This window comes from Notamacropus eugenii, chromosome 1 (assembly GCF_028372415.1).
Source record: "Notamacropus eugenii isolate mMacEug1 chromosome 1, mMacEug1.pri_v2, whole genome shotgun sequence".
Classification (NCBI taxonomy): domain Eukaryota; kingdom Metazoa; phylum Chordata; class Mammalia; order Diprotodontia; family Macropodidae; genus Notamacropus; species Notamacropus eugenii.
Window position 1 is genome coordinate 181,349,353 of NC_092872.1, and position 14,601 is coordinate 181,363,953.

General features: G+C 34.9%; 1 protein-coding gene across 11 annotated transcripts in view; it reads right to left on the minus strand.

Moving 5' to 3' along the window:
• Positions 1-14,601, minus strand: part of NT5C2 (5'-nucleotidase, cytosolic II) — a 116,614-nt gene that overhangs the window by 58,293 nt on the left and 43,720 nt on the right. For 6 of the 11 annotated variants that reach the window (XM_072621417.1, XM_072621395.1, XM_072621402.1 and 3 more), the window contains exon 3: positions 4,481-4,554. Coding sequence is in view for 9 of the 11 variants with exons in the window: in XM_072621395.1 (XP_072477496.1) it covers positions 4,481-4,554 (74 nt within the window). In the remaining 2 variants the exon portion in view is untranslated. Of the gene's footprint in view, positions 1-4,480; positions 4,576-8,792; positions 8,852-14,601 lie in introns of those variants that run through there. The other 5 variants (XM_072621359.1, XM_072621378.1, XM_072621353.1 and 2 more) reach the window with 2 other exon arrangements.

A 14,601-nucleotide genomic window follows, 5' to 3' on the forward strand; every position in this document is an offset into this window, starting at 1 on the left:
GTAAGCAAACAATGAGAAATTCTAACTTCAATAATGTTTATTTACGTAATACATTTAAGCAAGATTAGAGCCTGAGGACCATAATTTAGTAACAGTCAAACTGAACAAAAAACCTGAATATGAGATACTACTCCTCTACCAAATATTCCCCCAAATTCCTCTTTAAAGCAGAATTTGTCTTCAATGACTGAAGCCATCTCCAATCTCAACTTATTTGGTAGCTATAATGACTTTTGATGTCCTACACTTCTCTCTTCTTTTCCTGCCTGTAAATTTGCTGGTACTTGCTTGATTATTCTAAATGACTTCCTAGATATCTATACCAGACAACCTCTCCCCCCTACCCAGTTGGAGACAATACTGTAGGAACAGCCTAGCTATAATTAGTACTCCCTCAATAATTAACATTCCCTAAATGACCATAGTAATCTAGCATATGATAAAGCCAAAGACCTAGGTTTTGTTTTTATTTGACAAAAACTGCTGGGAAAATGGGAAAACAGTGTGACAGAAACTAGGTATAGACCAACATCTCATACCACATACCAAGATAAGGTCAAAATGCATACATACATGTTACACATCAAGAGTGATACCATAAGCAAATTAAGAGAGCATGGAATAGTTTATCTGCCAGATTTATGGGTAAGAGAAGAATTTAGGGCCCAGTAAAATATAGAGAACATCACAAAATGCAAAACAGATCATTCTGATTATATAAAATTAAAAAAGGTTTTGCACAAACAAAACCAATGCAACCAAAATCATAAGGAAAGCAGAAAACTGGAGAGGGGAGGGAATTCTGCAACAAGTATCTCTGATAAAGGTCTCATTTCTCAAACATATAGAGAACTGAGTCAAATTTGTAAAAATACAAGTCATTCCCCAACTGATAAATGGTTAAAGGAAATAAACAGGCAGTTTCAGATGAAGAAATTAAGCTATCTATAATCCTTTGAAAAAATGCTTTAAATCACTACTGATTAGAAAAATGCAAATTAAAACAAACCTGAGGTACCACTTCACATCTATCAAATTGATTAATATGACAAATAAGGAAAATGTTGGATGTTGGAGAGATATGGGAAAATTGGGACACTAATACACTGCTGGTGGAGTTGTGAACTGATCCAGCCATACTAGAGAACAATTTGGACCTATGCCCAAAGGGCTATAAAACTATGCATACCTTTTAATCCAGCAATACCACTGCAAGGTCTGTATCTCAAAGACAGAAAAGGACCTTTTTGTACAAAAATATTTATAGTAGCTCTTTTTGTGGTGACAAAGAAGCGGAAATCTAAGGTATGTCCACCAACTGGGGAATAGCTAAACAAGTGTGGTATATGATTGTAACAGAATATTATTGTGCTATAAGAAATGACAAGTAGGATGATTTCAGAAAAACCTGAAAAGCCTTACATGAACTGATGCATAGTGAAATGAACAGAACCAGAAGAAACATTGTACACAGTAACAGCAATATTGTTCAATGAAGAACTGTGAATGACTTGGCTATTCTCAGCAATGCAATGATCCAAAGACAATCCCAAAAAACAAATGATGAAGCATACTATTCACCTCCAGAGAAAGAACTGATACTGCTGATTTTCACTTTCTTTTTTTTTCTTTTATTCAAGTCTTCTCATACAAAATGACTAGCATGGAAATGTTTTGCGTAATTGCACATATATAACATATCTGATTGCTTACCATCTCATGGAGGGGGGTAGGGTAGGGAAGGAGGGACAGAATTTGGAACTCAAAACTTTAAATAAAAAATTTTTTAAATAATCAATATTTCTTTTGGATTATTTCCTGCCCCCTTATCCACAATATTTAAAAGATCTGGTAAACTTAGATCACTTCCAACATATACCAGGTGACTCACTAGCTAGTCAACTAAGACTCTCACTGACATGGTAACAAAAACATTTATTCATAACAGAATTGAAAAATAATGCAAAAAAAATTCAATTTGATTCAATTCAACAAGTATTTATTAAGTGTCAACTATGTGCCAGGAACTATGAATACAGTTTCATTCCCTTCCCTCCAGTCCCTTCACAAGCACATGAGACTTTCAGGGTCTAGGCAAGGTCTCCAGCGCCAGCATGGTGGAGAACAGCAGTATAAATTTCAGTGTCAGTTTCTCTACTCATACTGCTAGGCATTATTATTTGGAAGTGGTTATTAATCTCATGCCCGTGATGAAATTGTCACTGTCCAGATAGCCCTGATCTGTAGCTGCTCTCTTCATTCAGCCCATGAATAAGCTAAAAAGGTGTATGCCACAGATATTTGTTAAATGACTAGAATATAATTATAACTTGAAGATTTATTATTTGTCATAAGACACTCTAAAACCATTAACACTCAAAAATCTCCTGTGTACTTTAAAATATGCTCTCTTCAAACACAGGATGCATGTTGGGCTATGCCTCCTTCTCCTTTTCTATCATGAATTCTAAGATAGTTTGGTCAGTCGCTCCCCCATTTAGGCTTCCAGCATTTCTACCACAATAATTCCTTCCTTTTTGTAAGAATCATATCCAAGATAGAAGTACCCCTTGTTTCTCAACCTTTCAAGGGATTAAATTACAAGTAAAGCAAGCTCAGAACTAACAGCTGCTCTGCTTTTAGCACATGCCCAGATAACTGACATCTCCCTCCCTCGTCATTGTGACCACAGCATGCCTCTGCGCCAGAATTGGGATTTTTTTCTTCCATCCTGGTTGTCTATAATACAGTCCAATGAAAACATCAGATCTTTACCCCAATGTTCTCCATCTTCTTCCCTCTCTCTCTCAAGCCTAGATTTTATCATATAAGGAAATATATCAATAGACAATTCTATAAATGATTCCCATAACTTTTATATATCCTGTCCCTTTAAAATAAGGTACAGCTGTGGTTGGCCATATTCCATTCATGAATACTAGCCTGCCAAATCTTAATGATGTCTATCAGTTCAAATTTGTTTCTTTTCATTAACATCTCTAGCGCACCATGACTGTTGCCCATATTTGGTGCACCTCTGAACAGACACCTTAAGTCACAGAGTTAGTTTTAGGAATTTCTGTTTAATCTCTTGTGAATTTCTGGTCATCTCTACTGATATTCTTCCTTCTAGATTATAGCTATACTCTCTCTCTCTCTGTCTCTTCTTCCCTCCCTCTCTGTTCTCCATCTTATTTCTGAAAATAAGATCTTCAGAATACAATATCATTCTTTCTTAAAAACAGTATTTTTTCCAATTAAATGTAAAGGCAATTTTTAACATTAATTTTAAAAAATTTTGCATTCCAAATCTTTCTCCCCCCGTAAAATAGTAAGCAATTTGATATGTTATATATGTGCAATCAAGTAAAACATATTTCCATATTAGTCATGTTGTGAAAGAAAAAACAGAGCAAAAGGAAAAAAAACACACAAAAAGGTGAAAAAAATATGCTTCAATCTGCACAGAATACATTTATCTTCTTGATTCTTCCTCCCTAAGTTTTGATTTCCTCATATGTAAAATGGGAATAATTTTTTTTTTTTTTACCAAGTCTGTGATTTGACCAGTATAGGGAACTGGAACTCCCTCTACCAATCAGCACCTCTGCCTTGCAACTTGGAAAGTTTGCTAGGGCAACAGAATGAAATGACCTCATCCAAGATCACAAAATCAGCATGCACCAAAGGCAGGACTTGAACCCAGGTCTTCCTGACTTCCAGGCTGGTTTTCTATCCACTCTACCACACTGTCACTCTGGACAAAAATATATCACTAGGATGAGGAGAGTTCCTGATAAAACTTCAAGTGCTATGGAAATGTGTATCATAAATATTTGCTGGATGGAACTTTATAGAAAATGCTTTTGGTTAACTGGAGAAAAATTTCTCAGGGAAGAGATCAAAGGTATGGGATTCCTTTCTGTGTGTTATAACCACAGAGAAACACAGATTAATCCTCTTCTCTATACCATTTCAATTGTCAGATGAAACATTTCATTAACTTGCAAACATTTTAAGAGAAAAACTCAATAAGTTCTGAAACAATATTTCTTTTGCTTATTAATTCAACTAATAAATCAAAGTTTATCTTTATTTGCAGAAAAAGAGTAAAAAAGTCCATCCTTGAAAGACAGCTTCACAGAAAAAAGAAGAAAATTTAGATTTATCTTTAACTTTAGGCACAGTATTAAAAGTAGCACAAACACTAGACTAAAATGAAACCAGTTCTTATCTTGTTCGTTCTTCATTCATGGATTAAATCTCAGTCTTATGTAGTAAATATTACAGTTCAAAAGTTTCTGTTCAAACTACATGATCTAAACAGGGAATCTTTCAACATGGTAACAAAACACTTGTCAGTCACATGGGTATGTTAAATAATTAAGAATTTAGTCAGTTACCTGGCATTTAGCATAGCACTATGCTAACATCAATTCTCAAGATACCAATTGCTAAACAAATATAAAATGGTACTCACCAGCAAGTGTGTAATCCATATCAAAACCAAAACACTTTATCTTTTCCATGGCTAAACTCCGGTTCACAAACACCCTACAAGAAGTAAAAAGAGATCTATGTCAATTAGCTTTGCAACTAAAATGTCTGAACTGTCATGGAGTTGCTTCTACAAAGCATTTTATTTAAGGTCCTACACCTAAAATATCCAGGTATGGTTCATACAATGAATAAAATATTACAGAAAAATAAATGGAAAGGAGTTTGATCAGGGATTTTAGGGGCCATACTAATATCAATGCCATGCCTCATAAAGGTGTGGCTGCTCTTTATTTCTCCAGCTTCAAAACTGTAACATACGATTATTTCTGTGTTCCCCATCTTCTGGAAGTTGTTTTGAAGGCACAAGGAAAACTAACCTATCAGGAGGTACATACTATAGTGAAAAAGACCAGTGACTTAGGGCTCATGGGATACAGTTGTGAATCCTGGCTCTGCTTCTAGTTTTGTGACCTTAAAGAAGCTGCTTCACTTTTCAAGCCCCAGGTTTCTCACCTACAGAATGAGAGGATTGAACTAGAAGACCTTTCTTCCAGCTCTAAATCTATGATCTAGCTATTCTCATACATGAAATATTCACCACAACAGTCTCCATGGACAAGCATTAAACCAAGGACATCAAACAGACTATCTAATCAACCAAGGAGACTGTTGTCTAGTGACTGGTTCCATTTCCCTTTCCTCTGATAATAAAGTATGTCTTAGCAAAACATTCCAAGAGAGTAATCTGAATACAATAAATACCTGAAATAAAGGACTACATGGCACAACGGAAGGAGCATTGGACCTGAGTTCAAATCCTAGCTCTGCTAGCTATTACTTGTGTGACTTCGGGCATTTCAATGGACCACCATTTCCCACCCTTAAAAATGAAAGGACTGTACTATATAATCTCTAAAGTTTCTTTCAGTTCTAAACCTATTAGCCAATAATCCCATTCAGCTGCCTTAACAAAAATGCTTGTGACAGGCAAATTTACTATGACTAACTTACCTGTGCCTATGCAATACCCTATAACTTACAGGCATATTATCTATGAGATTTCATGTATATACACAGATATATACAAATTATACAGCAGACTTCAGATATACATAAATGTATAGCAAGCATGTATCTGTATATCTGTAATCTCACATAATAACAATATACCTATTATTTGTACACATATATAATGTGTATATATGTAAAGATGCAGGGCACTGAGATATATATATATATAACATATATGTGTTATTTCATATGAATAATATGCCCTGTTGTTATATATACTCACATACATATATGTATGTACACATGTAATGAATAATAGTGCCCAGTAAGTTATTTTATACACTATGTTCCAAAAGTCTTAGGACTATTAAACTAAAACTTAAGACTGACCTTAGAACTTTTGAGACACCCTTTATAACACATATTGTACCCCAAGTGAAGGCTGGCCTTATCATCTTTTTTAAATTCTACATTAGAAAAGAAGTAATGGTTAGTTTAAATACACTAGGGAGATTTTCACTATTTAGTGGGATTAATAATCTCTAAATGGGTATAGTAATTAGATCCATTTAAGCCTAAGGGATGATAGAATTTATTTTTGATGAAAAGTTCTAAGTTCAGTCACAATAGCTCTGAGCCTCCAATTAGGAAAATTTATAGCACTCAGGCAGAGGTCAGGTTCTCTGCCTAACTTTATTTTTATATCTTAACTCACAGATACTTTGTGTTGAAGCAAAATTTACTTTACTAGAAAAAAAAAAACAGTAGTTTATATTATAGGGTCTGGGGATTAACAGGCCCTGGGAGAGGAAAAGAGTTGACCTTTTTCTCAGACTTTACCTCAGCCCAGCTTTTGTGCTCTGAGATGCTTACAGTGCTGTTAACCCTCCTCTCTAACAGTTTAGCCCTACTATTGCTCCTTAGAGATGCTCAATAAGGCCATGCTTATTCCAGCTCCTTGAATTTACACTCTTAAGACCTCTAACTAGTTCTGAGACAGCTCCTTTCTCTTAAAATAAATTCCTTAAGCTGTGAACAAGTAAGTCTCTCTTATAATGCCTTTGAATGATTCCTGGACATATACAGCCCCTTTTCACACTTGATTCGGATTGACTGCTTCAATCAATAAATGTTCTTAACTAAGGTAATTACTTTTAAGTGGTAGGATAATCAATGGAGATCCACCCTTACAATGCCAAAAATCATTATCCAGAGAAAGTCAGGATTCTAATCCTTCCTTTACAGATCCATGGTATCACAAAACTCTAGTTCATTTAACTCCATCCAGCCTGCAGTGATAACCAATACTATTCCTTCTCAGTCACATAAATTCCCCTAAATACATGACAGGTGACATAATCACTCAACATAAGGTAACAGATTCTAATCCTAGTAAAACACAGTAAATGACAGGACTGAAGTTTGGGATTCTTAAACAAGGGCTAGGGAGCCAACTGGACCAAATCCTGTATCAGACACTAAACAGCTGATGTTCCTAAAATATTCAGGGATCAAGAGTTGGAATAAGAGCCAGGAAAAAGTTGAAGATTTTTCTTTCTTGTGGTATGGCCTGGCAAGAGGGTCATGGAGTCATACAGTTAACAGGTCAGCTTCAACCTTCTGAGGGTGGAAATATGTAAGCCAGCCTCATCAAGCATAACCAGGAGTACAGGGGAAAAAAATAAAGGAACTTCACTAAAGCACATTCAGATAGCTTAACTAAGTGTAAAGATTAGTCCTCAGTAGACCCAAAAGGGCAGTTTCTGATATTAAGTTCCTGGAGAAGCATTTAGAGCAACCAAGTTATAAATATATACATTTCAAGTCACTATGTACTTTATTACGTCTACTAATGGTGAACATGAACATTTCAGGATTATGAAAACATTATTTTCTCAAAAGTGGACATCACTGCTACATATGTACCAAATTTCCACATGACTTTCATCTTTGTCTTATTTGCTGCATCTTTTGTAATACTCTTGTTCTGCCTTCTGAAGTTGTCCTGATAATATTTAGTTTTTTTCACTTTATTTTGCTTGGGGGCTTGGGAACTGTATTTATTAACAAATGACTATAATATAAAAAACAAAAGGCACCTTTTTCAAATCCTAGGGTAGCTATGAGTGTTGAGATTTTGAGAGGGTCTGAGTTGAGAAATAAGACTTTTTTTTAAATAAAGGTCTGTCTAGAAGTAAGTGTCCTACACCAGCTTGGTTTTCATTTTTGAATACCTTCACTGATAGAACTTTGAAAACCAATTTACTTTGGTTCTGATGTCTAAGAAAAAGAAAAAAATGTGAATCCACTCCTATTTCTTACACACACACACACACACACACACACACATACACACGATAATCATTCAGGAAATGTGTGCCTAAATTAAGACACAGATTTTAAATGAAAAAATGCTGAAATAACTTTAGCCTAGTGAATAGCAATAAACAAAGTTAATTACACAAACGAAGACACAAAAAGATAATGAATATAGAAGTACATGTCAGGCAAGGAGGGAACCTTGACCAAAACCCTGTGTTCTCTTCAGACCTAGAATACAAATTTTGATAACACTAAAAATTTCTTGGTCTTAAGTAATGCCTAAGAATGGCAAAAGAGAGTGGTAGATCCTTTACTATAATGTAAATATTGTCATGGTAGAACACAACAATTGGTCTGCTGTCCTGTAGTGCCCACTTGGAGAAGCCAAAGGTTTCTTTAGTCCTCAAGACACGGAACCAAAGGCAACTATTACTGATGCCAGCCCATTTATGCTACTTCACTGCTAAAACTTCCATGTAGTTATGTTAAGCATAACTACTTTTAGAAAAATATTTCTTAAAATAAAAAAAACCCCAGCTTCTGTCCTAGTGAAAATTATTATCTTACTAATATGTTCAACTGTAAAGCACAACACTAGAGGCTTAGGAATTCACAGGCTAAAATCTAATTGTTTAAAAAGAGACATTGTAAGACCTATAGGAGATATGCAAGCACTATAAAACTTTGCATTGCCATACCAAGGTATAAAATCAAAACTGAACAGTTTATTTGACTTATATTTTTAGTAACATATCTATATGCAGTTTAAGGAAATAGGAGACTGTAAAGAAATATATCTATTCATCATAAAAATAATAAGTTCACTGGCAATCTGTTTATAAAGCAGGAGTTCTAGATATTTTCTCCTTGAAATATCAACATGCCATTTATTAAACTGAAACTAAAGAAGCGAACTGGTTATGGTACGAAGATTTAAATGATAATTCAAATAGAATTACCTCATCTGTCACTGGTTGTCTTCTTGCAAAGTCGTCTGGTTCATTTAGTTCTATGGAGTCACATTACAAAATTTTTTTAAAATTTCCCTACAAAACATAATTTTTTGTTGCTCTGACAACTTCAGAAGTCTCTGATCTGAATCAGAGCCCTCAATATTAATCTTCTGAGAGAGTTGGAGAAAACATCTCTGTGGCTAATTTAACTTGTCACTGGATATCACTGTTGCTCCACATAAATCCATTTGGAACAGAATATCTTTGGCAAATTACCCTTAGCCCCTCCCACTGGCCCAGGAGTCACAATTTCCTGGCAAAGAGCCCAAAAACAGTGATTACAACAAATGAAAATAAGAGTATCAGGAGGAGAAAATCTTCTTGGCTTTTTATAGTGGCTGAAGGAGCTGGGAAGTTATGAATTCAGAGATGATGATGATGATAAACTAAAAGAAAAAGTAAGTTTTTATACTGAGTGGTTATGCTGAGACTGACTATATTATTAAATAACTGCTTGGTAACAGGAAAAACACAACAATGTGAATTTGGAAGAGAAAGACAATCCTTTTTAATATTTTGGAATTTCTATGATTCAGGTATAATTTCTATAAAACTTCTACAAAATGCCTTTTGAAAGTATGGAAATCAGAGGTCAATATTCAAGGAAATAACTTAAAGAGGAATAAAAATATTTTTTGAAAACTTCTTTACATTATTGTCATTTAAGAAACAAAAAGGATGTCAAAACTAGGATGTCAAACTCAAAATCTTTCAACAGCATAAGGGTAAAGCATCAGACTTCCATTTCATATGTCCTAGCATACCATTGTTATAAAAATTTCTTTGGCAGTTTTCTCAGGGGGACATACTGAGGAGAACTATGTCTTTATTTGAGTGTCCCCAGAGAACAGAAGCCATACTAAGATGTTGCAAGAGTCTCTAGAAGAAGAGTCAAAACATCCTATAACAAACATATCATCATTAATACAGAAGAAAATATGAAATTATTCTGTTAATTCCTCTCATTCAAAATGAATTCAGAACAGTCAAGAAACCGGCTATCAGCAATATATTATTTTCTACTTTGGAGGGAAATTTGGAAGAAAATTAAAAGCAAATTCATTTAACATGATATCATTAAGAACTTCAAATATCTCTACAACTCATCCCAATCTCGAGGCACATTTTATCCAATTACATGAAATTCTTTTAAGGAGATACTGTTAGAATAGTACCATTAGCCTTAATTTTCAAAAAGTTAAACATGGGAGCAAAGGAAAGGAGAATAGGCAGAACCTGGGTGGATACTCAATGTTGAATTAGGGGAGAAACAAGACAAAACTCAAACTTAAAAGGGTTAAGTTCACTTCTCTAAAACCTATCTATCCTTCTTGTAGCATGCACAGGTTTCCTCATCCCTTGCTTTTCTCCCTGTCCCCCTCTTTAATTCTTGCTTCTCTCTTCTGTAATCTCACAATCAAGAACCAAGATGGATAATGGAGTAGATTTCTAAAATGCAGCACAATCTTCAGAACTGAACCACACAAACTATACTCTGTGTGACAGGAATTAGGGCATAAAATATTATTATCTAAATCATAAATCAGCCAGTACACCATGGTTAACAATTCTCCAACACCTACCACCAATACGAAAAAACAAACAAAAAAAAAACCCCAACAAAAACAACCCTAAAATTTTCATTATGGTAAATAGTGTACACCTATTTTACCTCTTATCTAACATATGGAACTTTTAGACTATGTCACCTAACAATTCTGAAATACTACTTCAGACACAGATGAATTTTTTCAAAACCATATCACTAGTACCCCTACTTCCCCAGTATTTCCCACAAGAGTACTAATTCAAGCCTTTGTCTAGTTACGACTTATGAAATTTAGATATTTAACATAACAAAGTTAAACTGTCTTCCAGGAAGCATCATTTTTACTAACTCAATTTTAAATAGCTACAGTTGCCAATTATCATAAAGAAAACATTTCAAAGGTGTCAAATGGTACAATCTGTGCCATGATAAAATATCTTAGATGTAAAAAACCAGTGTAGAAATAAAAGGAAAAAATTCCTTTCATCTCAGAACATAAACTGATCCTTTAATTCTCTTTTTAAAAAGTAATGAAGAACCAAAAGTGACCACATGGTGGTCCTCACAATTCAAAAATACAGCTGAAGAAAGCGCATTACTTAATAAAAACCTAGGAACCTGAAAGCAAAATCTAATGCCTCTAACTACACAAACATCCCCTTTGCTCACCTAGGTCCTTTTAGCTCTCTCTTCTTATTAGATGTTTCTATACATTGTTTTACACTTCAAAAACAAGTATCTTTTAAGCATCTGAACATGATGACTTAAATCTTGGGGTGAATAATGCTACATAATCAGAAATAGATACAATATGGAAACCTCTAACACTGTAGCTAGAGGTATCCTTGTTAGTCCTCAAAATAAATATTTTAAAAATTAGATAAGCCTACTTTTCATCAGGCAAAAAAGTGAACATTTTCCATGAATTTTGACTGCAGCTGAACATAAAAATAGTTGTTCCTAAACTTACATCACATTTACTAAACCAAGAAGACAATGTGTATAAAAGCAACAGTTTTAAGTTTTTACAACTAAGATTATGATCTGCAAATTTACATTCAGCAGTAAAGAACCCAAAAATAGTAAAAGACAGTATTTAGTAATAAAAAACCCTCAAAATGATGCATTATGCATGCCATGAAGGAGGCCAAAAATAACGCTGAATTTTAATTATTTTAATCTGAAATTTGATCATTTGAATTTGTAAACATCTCACAGAAATACAAAACTGACATTACAAGAAACACTCCTACTAAATCATAAACATTTTTACTACAAGAAAATTGGTTTTGTACAATGTAATCAGGACAATATATGCCTGAAGATAAAATCAAAATATATCTCAAGGGCAAAAATTGATGGAAAAGTAACGAGACAGTGAGTTACATTCTACTTTCATTTATGGTGATCACTGAAAGCAAAAGCAGTGAATATTCAAGAAGATTTGGAAACAAGGAAAGAAAGTGAGAAAAACAACACCACAGAAATGCTTTATATTTCAAAAGGGAATTTGAACTTCCTTTATAAAAGATTTTCAATATGCTCAGAAGGAATAAAAAATAGATAAGCTCTACAGCATTCAACCATTATATTTTTTCCTCCAGTAGTAAATGTGCTATAACTGCACTGAATTTAAATGTTTTGATATCCCTCTTTCTTCTGTTAAAGAGAGCTTACTCTGCATGTTTCCAGTGATTATACTGGGTTCCTGGAGCACAAGCAAATGCTCACACTGTTTTTGAAGAAAAGAATACTTGTATCTCATTATATCCCTTTCTGCTGTTTTATCCTCCATGTTTTCTTTCAAAATGATATCAATAACATATGCTGTAACCTACGTAAGAAATGTCAGCTTTAGGCTGAGATTCTTTCTATCACGGCCTTCCTCTACATTAACATTCTGTCAGTACATCTAATTATGTTGTTATTCAATACAGATGACATGGGTACCTCTTGGATGAAGGAAAAGTGGAAGGAAAAGGAAAAATAAACTCACCCTTCTTTGGACATTCTCAGTGATTTATTTCCCCGGGACGAGAATACTGGATCAACAAACTACACTGGACTGCTTGAGAACCGTTGTTCATTTGTTAGCACAGAGAACTCAGTCCCTGAGAGTCCCCAACAAATTCTGGCACAACGCCGAACCCTAACTGGGCAGTGACTGGGTGACCAACAACCTCAGTTGTAAATGCTTGAAAACTCAGCAACAATGAAGAGAAATGGAAGGAGAGAGACAATCAACATTCAGGAACCGATTAAGACTGGCTGAACAGTCTGGGAAACATACAAACTAAACTGCCAGTTTCTGTAAAGGAATCTGGACTGGCAAACACACACAGAAAAAGGCAAAGCAAATTTGTCCCCCAACAAGACCCTCAATTAATAAGCAAACAATGTTAGTTCTGCAGACCAGAAGCCCTGATCCAATTCAAATCATTTTTCCATTAGTTGACTCTGAAAAGAAATAGATGCAGCAAATACTTTGTGCTTAGCTTCATTTAATATTTCCTCTCAGGTTGTATAAGGGAAGGGACAAGGGAAAAGTATTATATGCGCTGATAAAATTACAAAAGGATCCTGAATTATTAACATATTGAAAGAAGATATTATTTTCTTAATTAATTCATCAACTACTTTTAAAGAAAACATTTGCGTTTCACATATATATTCCATTGGTTGAGAAAGCCCACTAACTTGAATTAACAAATATTTGTTGATGGTAAGCTTATACAACTATTTGTTGTTGCTCAGTCCCTTCAGTTATGCCCAACTCTTTGTGACCCCATTTAGAGTTCTCTTGGCAAAGATTACTGGAGTGATTTGCCATTTCCTTCTCTAGCTTATTTTACAGATGAGGAAATAGGCAAACACGGTGAAGTCACTTGCCTAGGCCACCAGGTAGTGTCTGAAGCCGGATTCAAACTCAGATCTTTCTGACTCCTGGCCCCCTAGCTGTCCAGGGAAAAGGACTAGATTCAGTGATTTCACTGATACAAGGAACTCATAGATGAAGAAACTCCCTCTACCATTAAAGCTCAGCACCTTCTCTCTAACTTAATCGTCTAAGAGAGTTACTTCATACATTGAAAGGTTAAGTTGCCCAAGGTCACCAAGTCAGTACGAGTAAAAGGCAAGATTTGACCTTAGACTTTCATGATTCCAAGAACAGCTCTCTATCCAGGATGAAATGTTGCTTCTGCTCTAAAGATCTATGATACGACAGTATAATCACTAGAAAGAATCTGACCACCAATTAAGGTTCTTCATTATTAAAAGTTTTCAATTCAGTATATTAGAGATTTTTCCACAGAGGAGCATATTTCTAACTATAATGAAAGCTAACAGGAAACCAGGATGCACTCCTAAGACATAAAATGAAAATGCTAATATATTTCAACATATTCCTAATAAACATATTTGTTTGATGGGAACTATTCCCTGAGAAGATGGAGGTGGAATCATGGCCAAGACAACGGTTGAGGATACTCTTTTTGCTCAGGATATATTTTTGTTTTTGTTCTTTGGAAACAATATGGAAACAAAAATGACTTGTCCAAGGTCACAAAGTTTGTGAGTATCTAGGATCATATTTGAACTCAGGTCCTCCTTACTCCAGGACCAGTGCTCTATCCATTGTGCCACCTAGCTGCCTCCTCAGGATATGATTTTTGAAAGAATATTAACACAGTTAAGTTGTGCATAATGTACCTATGTCCAGTCCCGATCCCTTTTAATATAAAACATGAAATGTCAGGAAAAGACAGAGAGACAAGGAGTAAGATAATATGTTATAGTGATAAAACATTTGGAAGAGAAGTCACTTACCTTTCTAGGCCTCAGGATCCTCATGTGTAAAAAGAAGGGGGTTAGACTACATGACCTCCAAGGTAGGTCCTTTCTAGGTCTAAATCAATAATCCCATGAATCTAAGTAGACTAAAACTATCTTACACTTGCCCAGGTCCTGTATCCTCACCTGCCACTGCTTGGGAATGCTAACAGCAAATGAAAGCATTTGAATGACATACAAACAGAAATATCTAACAGTAACTGACACCTGTTAACTCCTAATGCCCCTTGTTATTTTGACAGTGATATCCCAGGCACACATAAAACTGTCACAGCATGATGGAAACCTGGGTTCATTTACTGGATGTGTGACTGTGGGCAAATCAATTTCTGAGGCTTAGTTTTCTCTTATTTC